We start from the raw sequence: 19,490 nt of genomic DNA on the forward strand, positions 1-19,490 counted from the left end.
CTCTAGCCTCTGTTTGGCTCTGCCCACATCCTCAGCACCTCCCCAAGGGCCACAGGCCTGCTAGGCGAAGAGGGACTGACACAGCTCATTGCATAGGGCTGGTGTCACTCTGGGAGCAGATCTCCCTGCTGCATCCCCCAACCCCAGCCATCCATTCCTGCTGGTCTGTGGTTCCTGGGGGTCATCTGTGGACCCCAGGCCACAGCTCTGTCTTGTGTCCATGGCGTCTGTGCTCCCCATGGGCCTGGCAGGGCAGCACAGGCTGCCTAGGTTCAAAGCTCACCTCTGACATTCACCTGAGGTGTGAACCGGGGCAACTTATTAAGCTTTCTGTGCCCTCAGTTTTCCTAGTGCTATAATGGAAGTAATAAGAAGCGTACTTAACACATAAGGTGGCTGTGAGGATAAATGAAATAATACATGTGAAGTGTGGATATCATTAGTTATTATATTGAAGGGCCTGGCCCCTGGGGTGAGGCAGCTGCATACAGCAGGGCACAATTTCAGCATCAGTAGATCTTGATTCAAATCCCAGATCTGCCCCTTCCTAGCTGGGTCCAGGAGACTTACTCAATGAACTTCAGTCCCTCGCCTGTAAAGCAGGCCCGATGACATGTACCTAGAAAGCTGTTGGTAAGAGTTAAGGAGCTCAGTAGGGAGCATGCTCAGCAGGGGCTGGGTACCCCAAAATGCTCCACATGGGGGGGCTGCCATGATGAGGATGGCTTCAAGGCCACCAGATGATTCAGCTGAGTGAGCTTGTGGACAGGACAGTCTGGTTGAAACAGTGATTTGGCCAAGAATAAACACTCTCCAACTTCAATGCACCATGGGCAGTTTTGCAACTCTATGCAAATTTCAGCATTTTTGTCAATCATTTTTTCAGAGGTTTCAGGGAGGGATGGCTTTTTCAGGGAGGGAGGGCTTTTTTACCTTTTGCTTTTCTCCTAAAATATTTTATTGTAAAATATAGTAACAGGGAGTGTATATAAATATTGTTTAAATGATAATAATAAAACAGACATCCATAAACCCACCACCTAGCTTTTAAAAAACCCCACTAAGTGAGGTGGATGGACCTAGAGTCTGTCATACAGAATGAAGTAAGTCAGATAGAGAAAAACAAATACCGTATGCTAACATATATATATATGGTATCTAAAAAGAAAATGGTTCTGATGAACCTAGGGGCAGGACAGGAATAAAGACACAGATGTAGAGAATGAACCTGAGGACAGAGGGAGGGGGAAGGGTAAGCTGGGACGAAGTGAGAGGACAGCATTGACATATATACACTGCCAAATGTAAAACAGATAGCTAGTGGGAAGCAGCCGCATAGCACAGGGAGATCAGCTCGGTGCTTTGCGACCACCTAGAGGGGTGGGATAAGGAGGGTGGGAGGGAGACACAAGAGGGAGGGGATATGGGGATATATGTATGCATATGGCTGATTCGCTTTGTTGTACTGCAGAAACTAACACAACACTGTGAAGCAATTATAGTCCAATAAAGATGTTAAAAAAAAAAAACCCACTGAGTGGACCTTAGGGGTCCCACCAGTGTCCCCTTCCCAATCACATCCCTCCTTCTCCCTCTCCCTGCCATGGCGGGCCGGGGAACCACTCTCCTGGTCTTTGTGTTAACCATCATCTTGCTTGTCTGTATGCTTTCTGCTTTCAGTGTCATTTTCTATTTATAAGAGGAGTCATTTTGGAATGAACTGAAAGGCAGCAATAAAAGATGTGAGCTATTGAACTACTAAAGTTTACTTGGAGGGAAGAGCATGGAAGGTGGTCAATTCTCCCCATTTTACAGATGAGGAGACTGAGGCTTGAGGAGGCCCAAGATCACACACTAGCAGGTAAAGATGCCAGGGTGAGAACTCAGAGCTGGTAGACCCTGCATCACAGACTGTCAGGTCACAAATGAAACTTTGGTTTCACTCTATCATTTGTTCAATAAATGTTTACTACGAGCCAAACCTAGGCTAGGCACTGGTACCTGGTCCAGCCTCCAGCCCCATCCAACATTTAATCTTCCTTTACAATATCCTGGCCTCAACTTGGATACCTCCCATGACGGGGAGCTCTCTACCTCTAGAGGAATGTCTCATTCTGTCTCTGCTTCTTTTCCTCATATGGAGCCCAACAGCCACTGGCCATAGTTGCATCCCCAGCATTCGCATGGTCCCCTGCCACGCATGGACTCTTCAGAGATCTGAAAGCAGTGCTCTCAGCCCCGGGCCTGCTCTTCCCCAGGACAAAGTTCCCAGTTGCTTTAACAGTTCATCAACTGACATGGCTTCAATACTCTTCCCCATGCTGAGGTCCCTGGGGGTGTCACCTAGGCCCTTAAAGAGGGGACTCAGGGTGGCTCTCCCTCCAGGGGTGGTCGGGCTGTGGTAGCTGCTGTTTCTGAGCTCCCATGTGAGCCAGAAGCCCCTTCACGACCCCCTTTGAGCAGCAGTAATTGCCCCGTTTTACAGGTGAGGTGGCTGAAGCTCAGGAAGGTGCTGTGTCATGTCCAGGGCCTCTCAGCCTGAACCTGACCCCAGGGCTTTGGGGTCCCAGGCTCCTGCTCTGCCCTCAAGCCCAGGCTGCCTCAGGGACCCTCTCTGCAACCCTCATATAACAGCCACCTTTTTCTGGACCAAGAGGGCAGGCTCCCCTCACCTCCATAGAACATTTGGGAGGGAAGGAGGTTCACAGTCAGATACTGGGGAAGTGTCTGAAAGCCCTGGGCTCACAAACCCCCTAGAGAGTCAATGCCCCTGAACTAAGAAGAAGCAGAAACTTCCACAGCCAGGGTTCAACTCCTCCCAGAGCTGAGCTAGAGAACAAATTCAAGCTCTGAGCCCTTACTCCACACCTGCCTCAAAGTCTGCGTGTAGCTCTGTCCACGGGATGGTCTGTGTCTACATGCACTTGACGTGTGCCTATGGAGGCCTATCTGCGTCTACACTAATGGGTCTGTGAGTGTTGACACAGACGGATGTGTCTCCTTGTGAGCGTCTTTGCACACACATACACTTAACGGTTTACATGTGTGGCTGTGACCTAGCAGTGTTGGCCTCCATGAGGACTTGTCCACATAGATGTGTGAGTGTGAGCTGCCAGTGAGTGTGTGTGGGAGTGTGCCCATGAGAAGAGGGGTGTGTGTGTGTGTGTGTGTGTGTGTGCGCGCGTGCACACACGTACCCTGTGTGCCTTGGGTCCAGTAAGATCTTTCTCTTCCTGGCTTTCCAGCGCTCTATCCCTCACCTGCCCCTTGGGTCCTAGCGTTTGACCCTTCCCCCCCATTTTCTAGCCAAATTATAACACCTGGAATAGAGGTCTTTATTATGGAAACAATGACACAACCTAAATGTGAGTGGGAAGAAGAGGACATTACCGTCACCAGGCACATTTTTTCCTAAAGAGGACCCTTAGCTGAGGCTTCCAGACCTGGGCACTTAAGGTGCCTGACAGGCCATGGTGGCCTGTGGAGCAGGGGAAGGAGGGCAAGACCAGAGTTGGTCCCTCCAAAGGTTTGCGCAGAGAAAAGCTAGGTTATCAGGCAGGAGCCTCAGAGTTGGGTCCGGCTGCCAGTGAGCATCCTGTGTGACCTTGAGCAAGTCTATGACCTTGCCTGGGCCTCAGTTTCCCCAGTCATAGATTAACATGGAATTCTAGAACATTGAAGATGGACAGTCCCTCTGGGGATCAAGTGTGGACTAATACATTTCTCTCCCTGATGGGGTGTCTGAGGCCCAGAGAGGGAAGGGGCTTGCCTGAGGTTACCCAGCAAGGAATAAGGGGACGGCTCCCCTGGGGCCGGCAGCCAGGTCATAAGTCATGACCGCCTTTAGGCTCCATTCAGCCCCAACTTTCTATGATTCATAGAGGACTGGAAGCCGTTTGAGTTTATCAAGGTATAAGGCACAACTGCTTCCCCAACCAATGAGGGTAGCAGAGGAAAACTGGAGCATGAAAGAGTGGAGGAAGTCACAAAGAAGGACTTCTAGATGTTTAGGACGGAGAGCTGGGGAGGGGGGCCAGGACTCCCACTACATCCAAGGCCAGACTCAAGGCAATGACCCACACAGAAGAGCTAAAAATTTACAAGTGCAACAAACAACTATAAAACTGGGACACCCCTCCCCCTCAGCCCTATGGGTCCGGCCCCAGGTCCACTGTTGCCCAGTGCAGGACCGAGGGACCCATTCCTCACTGACTGGGTATGACCATGGGTACCTTCACTTGTCAGGCCTCAATTATCCCTTCTGTTATTTGGGAATAAAAAAGCCTGACCGTGTGCATCACCGTCCCCACTGGGCGTGATGAACATGAAAGACTGCGGAATGGGGAGTGGTTCAGACACTTGCTTTGGAGTCAGAGGGACCTGACTCCAAATCTAGGCTTCCTTGCCGCACGGAAGCCTCTCTGAGCCTCAGTTTCCACATCTGCCCAATTCACGTGGTTGTTTTAAAGTTCACCTCAGACAATATAGGTGCTCAAAAAACACTCTCCCCAGGCCTGGGCCCATGGAAGGGGCCAGGAGACATGAGGCAATGGGTTGATGGGGTGACCTGTGGGCAGTACCAGTCATATCATTTGAGGGGCCTAGTATAAAATGAAAATACAGGCCCCTTGTTCAAAAAGTATTAAGAATGTCAAGGCAGTGACGGCAGAGCATGAATCCAATTGCAAGGCCCTTTTGTGCGACTGCGTGGGTCACGGGCCCAGGAAGCCGGCCCTGCCTGGGGGACGTCTGGGGCGGCTCAAACTCAGTTCAGGTTGAGGGGCTGAGGCCCTGCCACTGTGGCTTCTACCACCGCGCGGAGGGCCACCCCTCTCCCCGGGGTTGCAGCTGGGATCACGACCGCTGGGCCCTGCCACTGTCGGTGACCATCGGAGGCCACATAAAAGACCAACTGTTCTCCACCTCATCCTGCCCCGTTTTTATCTCATGCCATGCATACAGCACATAGTTGATTTCTTTCCGCAAAGGGCTGCGCTTTTTTTCTTTTCCAAGGGCGACGCTGGAAAGCCATGTGGCTTTTATTGCTGGCAGGAATGTCTGAGGCGTTCCTCTACCACCACATGAAATGGAGCCGTAATCTTCATCTGCGTAAGGCCAAAGCCCCCAGTCTCCTCAGAGCCATCAGCCTCTGAGATTAATTAAGGCTTCACAAGGACTGATAGTCATTAGGACCTTTTTGGGGCGATGGAAAATCCCTAATGGGACTGGCTGGGCCCGGGAGGCACTGGGTGGGCAGGCATGGGGGGAGGTGGCATGGAGAGAAAGGCACCCTGGGGCACAGTCAGTGGGGAGGCGGTGAGAGGGGGCTCCAGACTCTGCCCCTGGCCAAAGCTGCGACCTTGAGTGAGACCCTTCCCCTCTCTAGGCCTTGGTTCCACCATCTGATAAATAGGAGATTTGGATATGATACCTCAGAGCCCTGTGGAGTCTGACATTATACAATTCTGATTCCTGCCCACAATGCTCATGCCAGGATTCTAATTCTATTCCATGACTGTAACTTCAAGCGACTGATTCTGGTCCATGAGAACAAGAGTGTGGTGGTCAGGAACGTGGGCTCTGGGGCCACGCTGCCTGCTTGGAATCCTAGCTCCACAGTTTCCCAGCTGTGTGTCCTTGGGTGAATTACTTAACCTCTCTGTCTTCGGCTTTCTCACCTGTAAAATGGGGGTGTACCTCCCCCATAAAAGTATTGTGAGGCCAGATGAACTTTAACTGTTGTCAGTATGATTAATAAAGCTCAGCATTCTAACCCTGTGGTTCCAATCCTATTCGAAAAATTGGTTTGTGGACTCCCGATTTCTTGGACTCCTATTCTTGCCACCTGATTAAGGTTTGGAGGCATTTTGAATCTGAAAGCCCTCATGTCTTTCCTCTACTATAGGGGATGCACGAGGCAACAGCCACTCAGAAGAGCCCTTTCCTTAACTGCCAGAACGGAAGCTCCATCCTGGGCCTGGGGAAAGGCCACACCCTTCCCTGAAGCCCCCTTGGGCTCCAAGATACCCAGGCCCCTCTCACCATTCTCCTGCTCTTCCCTGGCCCCCAACAGAAGAGTCCTCTGATGTGATGGCTCTGCCAGCAAGGAGCTTGGCACCCACCCAGTGCTGTGGATGGAGGCGCTGTGACCAGCCAGCAGAGCAGACAGAGCCCTGCTCTGTGTCAAGGAGTCATGTTAAAAGAAGGGCCCTCGAGGGACTTCCCTGGTGGTCCAGTGGTTAGGACTCAGCTGTGGTCCCAGGTTCAATCCCCGGTGGGGGAACTACGATCCTGCAAAAAAAAAAAAAAAAAAAAAAAAAGGAAGAGCCCTCGAGACTTTCTTGTTTGAACTTCTCAGGTTCTGAGGCCCAAAGGGAAGAAGCTCTTTACTCTCTGAGCCTCAGTTTTCCCACCTGTAAAGTGGAGAAAACAAAATCTCTACCCTGCGGAAGCCTCATAAGGGTTAGTGATAATCGGGGTAGCACTCCCAGCACACAGCAGGAATCCAATCAATTAGGGCAATTGTTAGTCATAGACCACAGCGCTCTGCCAGAATTACTTCCGTTTTATAGATGACCAAAGTGAGGAACAGGGAGGGTGGTAGGAAGGCCAGACCCAGTGGTGGGAGCCAAAGCCAGAATCCACTTCCCTGGCTGCTGATGGGGCCACCTCCTCTCCCCTGGCCAGGCTTGTGCTGAGACCGCCACTCTGCCCTCTGTCCTCCCTCTCGCATTCCCAGAGCTGGGCACCCTCTCCCAGGGGAGCTACAGCAGGGTGGGAGTGGGGGGCTCCGCGGCTGCAGGGACAAGAGGGAGCCGGCACCTCCTGAGGCTCCAACCCAGGGTCACAGTGAAAATCATCTGGGGTACTGCGGGGAGCCGGCCCAAAGCCTAGAAGGCTGGTGAAAGTGAGGCCTGCAGCGAGACGGGGCACCTCCTCTGGAGCGATGGGTCACACCTGGCAGGGAGGGGGCGCTGGAGGGAGGCCCTGCAGCCCTGGCTCGTGGCTCCGTCTGCGGGCTCCAGCAGGGTGGGCGGAGGTCAGGCCGCCCGGCTGTGGTGCTGCCCCCTGGCCTTGCAGGAGCTCCGTCCAAGTCTCCCTTCTTCCTTGGTGACTCAGGTCAAGTCTCCCCCCGTTCTGGACCTCAGCGTTCCTATCTGTAACCCGGGGCCTACGGCTGAGTCAGCCTCCTCACAGGAGAGTCGGTTCCGAGGTGAAAAGAGAGCAGGGCATGGGAGCGGACAACCCCTGCACCCGCTTCCTGGAGTCTGAAGTGTCTGCTGATTTCCAAGTCCACCGCTGTTTAACAAATTTTATTGCCTCTAGCTCCCCTACCATCATCACAGCTAACCGTACTGAGCTCTTTCAATATCTGTACAGTGGGCTCTTCCCATTTCTTTATTTAACCACTGGTGGGGGGAGGGGGGAGGAACGTATATAACCATTTGAGGTGCCTCCTCCCCGAATTTTGAGTCAGATTGAGCTTTTAATCTGGTTCTTGTCCTCCTTAGCCCAGAAAACCTTGAACAATGTTTCTTTTCATTTAAATGGGCATAACACCTACCACGAATACATGAGGGTTGTAAGACGCACTTAAAGCCCAAACACAGTGCCTGGACGTGATAACACCTCAGCCAACATGGCTGTTACTGCTCTTCCTACTTTATTGTCCAGGGGACCAAGGCTCAGAGAGGTGCAGACCCTGGGCAAAAGTTACAGCCAGTTAACAGCAGAGACTGTAGCTGTGTCCTACTCACCATATTCTCCCCAGCTCCCTCGCCCTCCCCTCAGAGTCTGGCCCTTTCCAAAAGAGAAAAAAAAAAAAACCTCTGCAATTTGAGAAGCCACTTGTCCTCCTCCTCCTCCAGCCCCATCAGCAGGAGCCTTCCTGAGAGGCTGCCCAGGAGGGACGGCCTCAGAGATGGTTTCTCTGGGGTGAAGGCTCCCAACTCCGAAGGCAGCAACCCCTCAACCGTATTAGTGTTTTTCATGACCCTTTCTCACTAATTATATATGTATATTTTAATATATGATATATAGGTAGCATATATAATAAAACTTACATATGTATAAATATATATCTGAAATAAGGATACAGACAAGTCCTAGTTTAATTAGCAGCATTCTCTTTCTTTTTCTTTCACATGGAACAATTGATGGTATTTTTGATATGGTGAAACACAATGCCCCTCCCCTCCAGATTGTGAAATGGAGCAATTTAGAATGACCTCCATTCACAGAAGAGGAAACTGAGGCTCAGTGAGGGACAGGAATGTTCCACCTTGGGTTCCAGGGCACTAGGAAAGAAACAGGTTTCACCATGGGTCTCTCTGGAGTGGGTGTGGAGGTCGGGCTGGGAGAAACCATTAGCTTCTGGATGACTGTCCTCTGTCTATTCACTGGACTAGGGCTCCCATGAGACTCAGGATAAAGGGAACAGCCGCCTCCTGGGGAGGGCGTGAGGGCTGACAGTGCTGGCTGAGGCCAGCTTACACTTGGGAAAGTGTCTGTGGGGAGGTAGGGGGTGAGGCGAGTGGGTTTCCAGAGTGAGGGTCTGAGAGCCCAGGGGAAGGTGAGTCCTCAAGATCCAGGCACCGGCAGCCCTATGATGGTTGCTGGAAAACCCTCCTGCAAGCTGTCTCTGCCTGGACATCCCTTAGCTCCCCGAGGCCGCCCCCAGGAGAACCGAGGAGGACAGGATTGCCAAGGACTAGGTTCAGAGTCTGGGGAAGCTTTGAATTTGGGAACTGGGTATTTCACAAATGGGAAATGTGAGGCCCAGAGAGGGGAAGGGACTTGCCAAAGGCCCCGGACAAGGGGTGATAAGGACTTATTTTTTTAGTATAAACAACAGTGGCAGCTCGAATGGATGGAGCACCACCTATGTGCCAGGCCTTTGCTAAGCACTTTACACACAACTCTATGAGGAGGCCACTGTTATTACCCCCACTATACAGACGAAACAAATGAGGCTCAGAGAGGTTTTAAGCAATTTTCCCTAGATCACGGTAGGTGGTAGAAGAACTCAGGCAGTGGAACCGCAGACCAAAGCTCCTTCCGCAGCCAATGGACCTCTTAGAAGGTTTTCCAGAGCATATACGTCCACTATCTGACACGGCTGGGGGGTCCTCACCCCTCCCCAAGCACTGGGACTCCCTAGGAATCAGACCTGCCCTCAGAAGCGCTCTCTCTGGTGGGAGGGGAGAGACGTGCAGGCACCTCACTACCGGGAGTGCACTAGGAGCGCACTCCTAGACATTCTCCTGCAGCAGGAGGAGGGTGCCTGACACAGGGTCATTCTGACCCCATGGATCCCCTGCCAGGGGTGGAGAACACTGGCGGGAGGAGTGGCTCGCAGAACCCAGACTCTGCAGGCTCCAGGTTGTGTCCCTGTTTACCCAGCTCTGGGCCAAGGTAGGTCCAGACCTCCTGGCCTCCTCCCCCTGCTGCCGACAACTTGGCGCTCCCTTAGGTGGGCTGTTTGTCCATCGGTCCCAGAGAAGAAGGAGAGGAGATGACTGTCCGCATAAGATGGGGAAGGGAGAGGGTAACTGGGTGTCCCAGCTTGGGGACTGGGAGCTTTCCAACTGTAACTGTCCTTCGAAAAATGGGGAGAGAGGGGGTGAGAAGGGAAGGAGAGAGAGAGGCGTGACCCTAGGTCTGTCAGTCGGGGGTGGGGACAAGTAGGTTTGCCTTAGGTTGAAATTGGGAAAGCGCTGCTCCGTTCCTCTGTGAGCGCTCCTCAACCCCGGTGCTCCGGAACAGGACAGGAAAGTACTGTGCATTTCTGCCCGAGGGAACGTTCTGCAGCGGGTCGGAGGGCGCAGGAGCCCTCCGGCGTCCGAGATGCGAAGGCAGAGAGCGTCCTGGTCCATAGGGGGCGGAGAGGGCAGCCTCTGGTCTACCACAAGGCCATTGGTTTGTCCGATACGTAGCCGCACAGATGGTGAGGAATCGGGCGGGAAGTCTGTCCAGAAGGGGCAGCTTGCAGGAGGCGGCCGGCCGCGCCTGAACGCGGGACCGCAGCTGGCGCACATCTGTGCGCAGAGCCTGTCGGGGCATCTCCGCGGCTGGCAGAGTGCAGGCGTCAACTAGCGGTGGATCTCGGAACTGCTCCTCCCCCGGCGGCCCCGGCGACCTCCTACGTCTACAACCCAGGTTCCCTGGTTCCGGCGCCCACTGGCACCGAGCGCCTTCCTTAGGGCTGGAGCCATGACGGGTCCTGTGCCAGGTGCCAAGATCCACAGGAGTCCTATTCTCAGGAAACCCATTTGTAAACCCGCCGTAGGATGAGAGGGAGAAATCAGGCGGAGAGACAAGTAAGGGCATGGCTGCAAATCAAAACCACTCGACAAATCGAATTTACGAACCCCAGAAGCAGCGGGTCCTGGCCCCAAAGCCGCTCCAGGGCAGTGCGGCGTCGACCGTCCTCCTTGGCCCCGGGCCCTACCTGGCAGGAAGCTCCCAGAGGTTGGATGCGCCAAGGTCCCGGTTCCTCACTTTCTTCTAGTTCTGCGGCTAGTGTCAGCGCTCACGTGAGCGAGCGGGCCTGAGCCCCGGCGATCTGCAACTCCGACGTGTAGGCTCTATAAAAAGGTCCAGTGAGGGACCTTCGTCGTCCCTGCTCTCTAAATGGCCCAAGGGACTGACGTGAGGCTCCGACAGGGGTGGGGATCAGCTCTCCAGGTGGTCGAGGCTGGGCCAGAGCCGGTCCTCCCTGGAGCGGACGCAGGGCTTGATTTCGTTTGGAAACGACGAAATGGCGCGCGATGGGCCGGGGTCAGATCTAGGGCGAGATCTTGCAGCCACCTTCAGATCCTGCGCTTCTTTGCTCCCGAGGCTTGGAATCGGTCGTTTTGCACCTGTCGAGTGCCGGAAACAACGAATATCCAACCCGATCTGCAAAACGGCGGGGAGGCTCTGCACGCGTTCGTTCCCCAGACTCCAGGGAGCGCATGTGGGGCCACAGTCCAGTGTGAATGGCGGCTTGATCTTTCCAGTTCCCCTCCTCGATGTAGCCTGTCCCTACGCCCGCTCGCCCGGCCTAGGAGGCGGGAGAGGGATTGTTTGCCTGCTTGCCGCCGGGGAATGGTTGGACCACGCGGCCGGGAGTGGGAGCGAGGAGCCAGGGCCGGCGAGCAGTGCCTCGGCAGAGCTGTCTTTGGTCCCTGCCCGCGCGGCCCAAGCGCACCGCCCGGGAAGAGGTGGGCGTGGACCCGCGGGGGCCAGTTTGCATCCACATGGTGGATGAAAATTCCCTCCTTTGGAAGAAGGGGCCCTTAGCTTTGCAGCCATTCCTGCGTTCTCTGCACAGTTTTCCTCTCACCAGGGACTCGCGTCCTCTTCCTCGATGCAGGACAGTGTTTACATGCGCGCGGGGCCGGCGGGGGGCGGGGGTAAACACTCGCGTTTTTCAGGCCCCGCCGCGTTTTTCGAACCGCGTTTTTCGAAGACCCTCAGGCCGCCACAACGAAGAAAGACGCAGCGAGGCCTGCGCGATGCTGAAAGTTATTTTGAGGGGAGAGCGGAGAGGAATGGGGTTACTCGCCCCCAAGCCGATGAGGGCGCGTAAGGGACACCCTTCCCTCTGTCCCCAGGTTGGCACCGGGGCCACCGAGGCCGGGAGGAAAGTCGCGCAGAGCTGGGAGCTGCAGAGGCCTCTGGCTCGCGCGTAATCTCGTATGCGGTGGAGGCTCTTGGGTCAAAATAATTTGCGGGACAGGTAGGAGCAGTGAGAAGCCACTTTGGGGCAGCTCCCCGCTGGATGTCACCGGGCTTGATGCCCCTGCGGCCCCCAGCTGAGGGTGCAAGCTTCACAGGCCGAAAGCAGCTGGAGCTGGGGAGGCCTGGCTGCGGGCGGCCAGGAAGGGCGACAGAAGAGGAGCTGCAGCCCCCGAGACAGGAGGCGGCGGCAAATGAGCCTCTGTAGGGACTAGACGTTTTAAACAAATTCTTAGCCTCGGCTCCGGCTCCCCAGAACTCTCAAGGAGCCCAGGGCGGTCTCGCTGGGGGCCCCCAACCCCGGGCGTCCTCGGCGGGGCGGAGCCTTCCGCCCCTCCCCGCTGGGCAGCCTTCGGCGGTCCCCGTTCCTCCCCCGCGAGCGCGGCCGAGGTGCCCGCGATGGGGGCTCCGATTGGCTGCACGACGCGTCGCTCGGGCCGGCCCCGCCCCCGCGGGCCCCGGGGTACTAACCCCTCGCGGGCGGTTTCGGCACCGCCACTTGATTCTCGAGGATTTGTTCCGGGGCTGCGGCCGCGGAGTCGGTGGGGAGGCCGCTAGCGGGCTGCGGGGGCGGGAGGCGGCGGCGGTGGCGGCACAGCCCGCGCGGGCCCCGCCGCGGCCAAGGCAACCGGGATCGCCGCGAGGGGCGGCCGCACGCGGGCCGCTCGCCCAGGATGCGGGACTAGCGGACCGGCTGCGCGGCCGTCGGGGCAGCGAGGCCTCGCGGCTGGCTGGCCCAGGCGAGGCGTCCCCGGGCGCCGCCCCCTGCGCCCTGAGGCCTCGGCCCGGCTGCTTCTGCTTTCCCGATTCTCGCGGCAGCGGCGGCCGAGGAGGCGCCCGCGCCAGCCGCCCCCGGGGGAGCCGCGCCGCCGCCGCCCGCCCGGTGCCCTGACGGCCGCTGTTATGCGTATTCCTGTAGACCCGAGCACCAGCCGCCGCTTCACACCTCCCTCCACGGCCTTCCCCTGCGGCGGCGGCGGCGGCGGCAAGATGGGCGAGAACAGCGGCGCGCTGGGCGCGCAGGCGGCCGTGGGGCCCGGCGGGCGCGCCCGACCCGAGGTGCGCTCGATGGTGGACGTGCTGGCGGACCACGCGGGCGAACTCGTGCGCACCGACAGCCCCAACTTCCTCTGCTCCGTGCTGCCCTCGCACTGGCGCTGTAACAAGACGCTGCCCGTCGCCTTCAAGGTGAGTGCGGGGCCCCGGGCGGGAGGACACCGGCCCCGCGCCTTCGGGCGTCTTAGCTGCTGGAGCCAGGGCCCCAGAAAGGGAGGGGAGGGGACGTGCCCGCGACCCCGCGGCGAGAGCCCAGCAGCCGAGCCACGGGCGCTTTCGGTCTCTTTGCGCGCTCCGGCCGGGGACTTCGGCGTTCCTTCTTGGATGCACCCGACACGGACGACTTTTAGAGGATTTGGCCCCTCCACCCTTGGGGAGCCCTGCGGCGAGACGTTGATGCGGAAACGGGCGGATGGGGCTTCGCTCTTCCCCAGCCCGGATCCCTCGGACACAGCCCTGCGGGCAGCGGGGCAGAGGAGCCCCGGGACCAGGGCGAGGACACCGGAGGCGGGGTGCGGAGGGTGGAGAGGGCCTACCCTCCTCTCAGAGGAGCAGCACCCCTCCTTCTGCACTGCTTCAGAAACACTTCCTGCTCACACCGTCAACTCCCGGCTTCTGAAATTTTACACCGGGAGGCTCTAGGCCGGGATCGGGGGCCTAAACGAACCCTAAACGGTTGCGGCCGGGATCCCGAATGTCAGGCAGAGACTGGGGGCGCTCCCACCCCTGGCAGCCCCCAGCCATTCAGAGGAGCTTTTTCTCTTTGCTGGGGAGTAGGCGACTGTTTCATTTTCATTTTTTTAAGGGGGCAGCGAGATGAAACGAAAACGCCTTGGTTTTCCCCTAAACCTCTCACAGCTGCCGTGAGAAAGGGCAAGGCAGGAAGGGCCAGCGGCTGGGGGTGGCGGGTGCCTGAGGTGGCTGGAAACAGCGGCTCCTGGCAGCTGAGGCTGTCCTTGGTCCCATTAAGACGACTCCAAATTGGAAAAAGGGATGAGTGGCTCTTTGAGGTCTCCCGGGTGACATCTTAAAATACCAGTGGGGAAAATCTCCCGGGGAGAAGGGGGAGGGGGAAGCCCGTGTGACTTTAATCCTCAGATCGGAGGTTTTACTGTCACTTGGAGCTTAAAAGGAATCTTTGAAATTAAAAGAAGACAGGATGTTGACAGGAAATCTGGCCTTTTTAATCAGACCCCAAACATTTTCTCCTTGAAATTTTTACCATCTGGATCCCTAGTCCCTGCACGCGGTGGCCACGTTTAAATGGCTGTGACTGCCTTTGCAGTCTGATTCCTTTTCAAAAGGCATCTGCCTCCCCATGCTCCTTGGGATGGGGGCGTGGGGGAGACTGTATTGGGGGGGGGCATCTCCACCCCCATCCTGCAATTCCCAGCAGGTGCATCCTCCTGCTGTCAAAAGCCCCTCTCTCACTTTAAAGGGGTTTTCTGGACAACCCCTCTGAAAACACCAGTTTGTTTTGCATTTTGCATTTTCCCTGCCTAACGAATTCAGGCTCTGCAGAGGCAGATAAACTGGGCCTGGGCTGCATTTCAGGGCCAAATTTTGTACCCCAAAGGGCTCTGGCATTAATTGAATGTGGGGAGCAGTCCCGTTGTTACTGATGATATTATTTTCATTTAGAGACTTGGTTGCTAGGAGCGTGTTGATTCCTCTTTTGCTCAAGCCGAAGGGAAGAGAGGAACTGCACCCCACAACATACTGCCTGTGCTCATTCACTGCTTTCACTTAGATTAAATTTCATTGAAGGGATAAATTGTTCAGGACGTGACTTAACCAGTTGAGCTAGGATTTGGGCGTGGAAGGTAGAGATTTTGTCTTTTGATTTTTGTTGTATTGGGGGGCAGGTCGCTATTGTTTTTAAACCTCTTCTCCAACCCGCATTTGAAAAATCTGCAGTGCGCCTGGAACCTAGGGGAGCTGCCCGCCCAGCTCCTCCCCGTCTTTCCTTGGCCTCCCCTACCTTCCTAAGCTGTCCCCCTGCCCCCGTGCCCTCAGGTGGTGGCTCTGGGGGACGTGCCAGATGGAACGGTGGTGACAGTGATGGCGGGCAACGATGAGAACTACTCCGCTGAGCTGCGCAACGCCTCAGCTGTCATGAAGAACCAGGTGGCCCGGTTCAACGACCTTCGCTTCGTGGGCCGAAGTGGGCGAGGTGAGCGGTGAGCGGGAGGGAGACCGCGCCAGCCCAACTTTGGCAATGGCAAAGGCGGGGCGAAGGAAGCTGAGAGCGAGGCCTTGGGGTCCCTGTGGCAGCCCCAGAAACAGGTCTTCAGGGCCAGCTCTGTCGAAAACAGCGGTTTGGAACCCCTTAGGGTGTTACAGACCCTTTTGAGGATGTGAAGAAAGTTAGGGTCTTTTGCCGGAAAAGACACAATTTTCTTCCCATTTCTGGGGTTTACTAACTTGTGAAGTCTTCCACACCTCCCCTCTTTCCCGATTAAGCACGCTTGTCTCACAAAAGATGCTGGGAGAAGATAGTGGACTATCACTGTCTTCAAAATGGGGCCTCATCAGTCTTTTTTGGCAGGATGCTTCGAGGCTGATTTAGACAAATCCTTGGTCTTTAGGTCCCCAGCACCCCAGCCACTCTCCCCACTGGGGTGGAATCTCCCCCACACTTTGAGGCTGCCTCTCCCCAGCTGCGGTCTCCTGAAGCCACAGCTTCACCAGTTCTTCGAGTCTTAAGGTGGTTTAGAAAAGAAACGAATGCAGTGCAGGATGCTGAATTTTGGAAAGCATAGCTTGAAGGCTGCCGTCTCCCACCCTAGAATCATGGCTGGCGTGCCACCCTGCCTGTCTGATCTTCCTCAGGCAATATGAAGGAAGGCAGGACCAGACGCCGCTGTGGCTGCTGCCAGGGGCTGTTGAGTGGGAGGCTGCTGGGACCTGAAACCCATCATCACTTCTGGGTGGAGAAGTTCTAGAACCCCTGCCAGGGCGAAATGGAGACTTGAGGGCTCGCTGGCCCTTTAAGACCAGCCCGCCGAAAAGCGGGGAGTGTCCTTCCCCAGCACCAGCCGGCCCCTCCCGCTTAAGAAAGTAAGCTAGGTTCCCTCCGCTTCCAGTTGCGACGGAGGCTGAGGCAGAATGGTACTTTTCATCGCCAATAAACAAGACCTGCTTAAGGTTTTAGTTCCCTCTGAGCCGCCAGTCCTGCTCGGAAAAGGGCATCTGGGCACCATTTTTTCCTCTCCAGCCGCTCAGTGTATACATACAAATGTCAAACATATTTTGACTTTTCAGCATTAATTAAAACCAGGGCATTATTTGCATGTAATAACTGTTTACTTGTTACTTTTTATGAAACTGAAATAGTTTACATTCTTTCAAACATTTCCTGTTCCTGTTGGCTCCCTTCCCCACGCCCAGATTTCTTTCAGACGTTGCCCTTAACTGGTTGCAGGTTGATGGATGGAAAATGTTTGCTTTTATGAATTAAGCTTTCATTGCTGCTCCTAATTAGTCTCCAAGCCCCTTTTGTCATCCCCAATCTCTCGAGCCTTTTGCAACTTAATCCCAGCCCCGGCCCTGAGTGGAGAGTCGCTCGCCACTGGTTGGTGGTAGCTTGCTTGGATGCAGTTGGACCGTGGGGTGGTGGCCAGGTCCGCAGGCCCAGATGGCGGTGGCGAGGGAGGCCCCCTACAGCTGCAGCAGAAGGGGAGGTCAGTCTTGGGAGCCCAGCAAAGCACCTACACCCTCTTCTGGGAGGTGAACTCCAGAAAGCGAAGAGACGGTGATTCTCTGTGTTACTGAGACCTTGCCTGGCCCTTCTGCTGCTGAAAACGATTTCTTTGTGGTATTTATACCCACAGACCTGCACCCACCCTGCAAGGCCCGCCGGGAGGGAGGGAGGTTTCCAAAGCATCGTGTAGCAGCGTGTTTTTGGAGCAGGCAAGGCTGAGGCTGGGGTCGTGGTTCTGGGAGATGCAGCAGGCTGGGTCTATGAGACATCCTCACAGCCATTCTCTTGCCAGTCTCAGTGGTCCTGGGAGGCAGAAGAGGCCTGAGTGGGCGCTCCGATGCCCGTGGAGCTCGACGGGACTTTCAGACCTTGGAGGCTCATGGTCTTCAACAGCCTGGGCTCTACAACCAGCCGACCTGGATTTCAGTGCCAGCTCTGCCAGTGACTTGCTGGATGATATTGGGCAAATGGCTTGACCTCTCTGTGTCTCCGTTTCATCGTCTGTAACATGGGGATAATAATGTTACCTACCTCGTGGGATTTTTGTGAGCATTAAGGAAGCGGGTACTAGCATATCAGTTGGCACATGCTGAGAGCTGGATACAGGTCAGAGATTTTGTTACTTCAAATGCCTGGGACTGGAGGAGATCTTTGCAGTCCCTTTGAATGGTGACAGTCACTGATTTTCTGATTATGGTGTGGTTTGGGCGGGGGTGGGGGAAACCCAGAAAGTGTGAAGTGTCGAGTGGGAGAAGTGGAGGCGGCTGGCAGTGAGGAAGGAGGACACAGGGGTCCTGTGGCATGCAGCTCTGCATCTGCTGTGCCCCTCCTGCCCACTGGGAAATTCCCTCTGAGGAACAGATCGGTGGTTGACACAGACACTTTGGGTCACTTTAGGAGTCAGGACAGGCTGGGGTTTTGGACTCAGAGCCTTTCCCTGGCTCTCTGACTTCTGCCAGAACTAAGAAACCAGATGGAAACTTCTCCTTGTTTCCTTGCATTTTATTCCTTGAATCTGTCTTAATTCCAAGAAGATAGCTTTCCGTACAAGGCATACACACAATACCACCACAGAGCTCTCACGATAAGCCTGAAGGTGTAAACCAAGAGAAGGAAGGGAAGGAAGCCAAGTCATTCTCCTGCAGTGATTAGGGCCAAGGTCCCCGCCCTGCCCTGCCGGACGCAGTGCCCCTTCTTACAACAAATCTTTGCAGCGCGGCCTCTACCATCCTACAGTTGAAACGCGCCAGATAACTTAATCTATCCACCTGTGTGCATTTTCAAAATCTATATAATTCCATAGCTATAATGGAGAGAAAAAGGAAAAGTAACTTATAATAATGTATCTATTTGAATATGTAAATGTTGGGGCGAGATGACAGACACTGTGTGTTGGATGGGTGCTTGCACCTCTAGCCGAAGCCCCGTGACCCCTGCGGCCGGCCCGACAGGCCAGGTGTACATGACTCAAAGTCTGAACATGGCACTGCCGTCAATGACATGATTTGCTGAAGCTGTGAGCAATTCTTGGCAAAATTCTGAGCAAAATTTAAAAAAAAAAGAATTGTCTTCCCTCCCAGAAAATTCAGTAGATATCAAAAGAGTGTAAAAACTTTTTCCTTGTTTTATGTAAAACTGAGTTAGGGGGCTTCCCTGGTGGCGCAGTGGTTGAGAGTCCGCCTGCCGATGCAAGGGACACGGGTTCGTGCCCCGGTCCGGTAAGATCCCACGTGCCGCGGAGCGGCTGGGCCCGTGAGCCGTGGCCGCTGAGCCTGCGCATCCGGAGCCTGTGCTCCGCAACGGGAGAGGAGGCCACAACAGTGAGAGGCCCGCGTACCGCAAAAAAAAAAAAACTGAGTTAGGCTCATGGCTCAGAGAATCTACATAAGCAGGTACTTCCCACACGGGAAGAGTGAATAATTGATTGCCCTGTGCAGTGCTAGACATTTGCATCGCCCCCCGCCGCCTTCCACATCCCACCTCTTGAGGACCATGCACCACACATCCCCAAAATGCTCTCTAGGAGGGGGCCACTGGCCTAGGTGAGGATGAAAACAACATGACTTCCTGAATGGTCAGGACCTGGTGAAAAAGAAACCGTAGTGTGTGGAGACGGATTTGGGAGCCAACGTGTAGGTGCAGGCTTAGGGGGACCACTGGTGGGGGAGGAGTGGATGGCTTCCTGGTCGACACTGAACAAATCCAGAGGCCCCCGGAGATGTCCCCTCCCGCTGTCCATGAGGCCCCAGTGAGTGGGGCTTGTCCCACAGGAACCCAGGCAAAGAGAGACAGGGACTTGCCCAAGGGCACACTGCCAGAGCCCGCTGTGCCTGCTGCTCCATCCAGGGACCCAGGTCCTGCGGGAACGCCTAGGGCCACTCTCAGCCTCAAGGAACAGCTATTTCCAGACTCGGACTTCTCCCCCTCCTACCAGGGCTGGTGGGCGCACCTTGATTTGCAGTTCCTGGGCTCCCAGCTGATTGCGAGTTTGCCCGGGGTTCCTACACAGTTGTCCACCACCTTTGTCCTCTCAGCTTCCTGCTCCAGGAGGTGGGCGGATGGGTTTGCCGCCAGGCGGACCGAGAGGTGAGAGGGTGCTCAGGGAGACAGCTTTCCCCACCTGTGGTTCGTGGCGCCCCCGCCTCTTGTGGCACCTGACACCTGCCCCTCCCTCCCACTCCTGCTCCCAAGTGCCAGCCCCTCCCTTCCTCCCTCCCTGGTGTCTGTGGGTACCTGGGAGGGGTGGTGTCAGGCCTGGAAACTGGGAGGAAGCTGTTAAGGTGGGCTGGTGACCTCAGGGCTAGCCTGTGGTTTGCTGCCTGGTGGGGGTGGAGGCTCTCCACTCCCTAGGAGTAGGTGCTTAGGGTCGGTGCGGAGGGGCGGGCTCCAGTACATTCTAACCTTCCTGGGCGCTCTGCCTGGATACTGTGTGACCTGGTCAACTCATTGCCCCTCTGTGAGTCTCAGTTTTCTCATCTGTAAAATGGGAGCAGTAACCTCTGCCCTTAAT

The 19,490-nt window shown here is 55.6% G+C and overlaps 1 protein-coding gene across 2 annotated transcripts in view; it reads left to right on the forward strand.

Moving 5' to 3' along the window:
- RUNX3 (RUNX family transcription factor 3) overlaps window positions 1-19,490 on the forward strand; it is a 59,579-nt gene that overhangs the window by 20,281 nt on the left and 19,808 nt on the right. Inside the window, exons 2-3 of one of the 2 annotated variants that reach the window (XM_024125610.2) lie at window positions 12,641-12,909; window positions 14,794-14,950. In XM_024125610.2, the coding sequence (XP_023981378.1) occupies window positions 12,641-12,909; window positions 14,794-14,950 (426 nt within the window). Of the gene's footprint in view, window positions 1-12,624; window positions 12,910-14,793; window positions 14,951-19,490 lie in introns of those variants that run through there. The other variant, XM_007128566.4, reaches the window with a different exon arrangement.

Source organism: Physeter macrocephalus, chromosome 3 (assembly GCF_002837175.3).
Source record: "Physeter macrocephalus isolate SW-GA chromosome 3, ASM283717v5, whole genome shotgun sequence".
NCBI lineage: Eukaryota > Metazoa > Chordata > Mammalia > Artiodactyla > Physeteridae > Physeter > Physeter macrocephalus.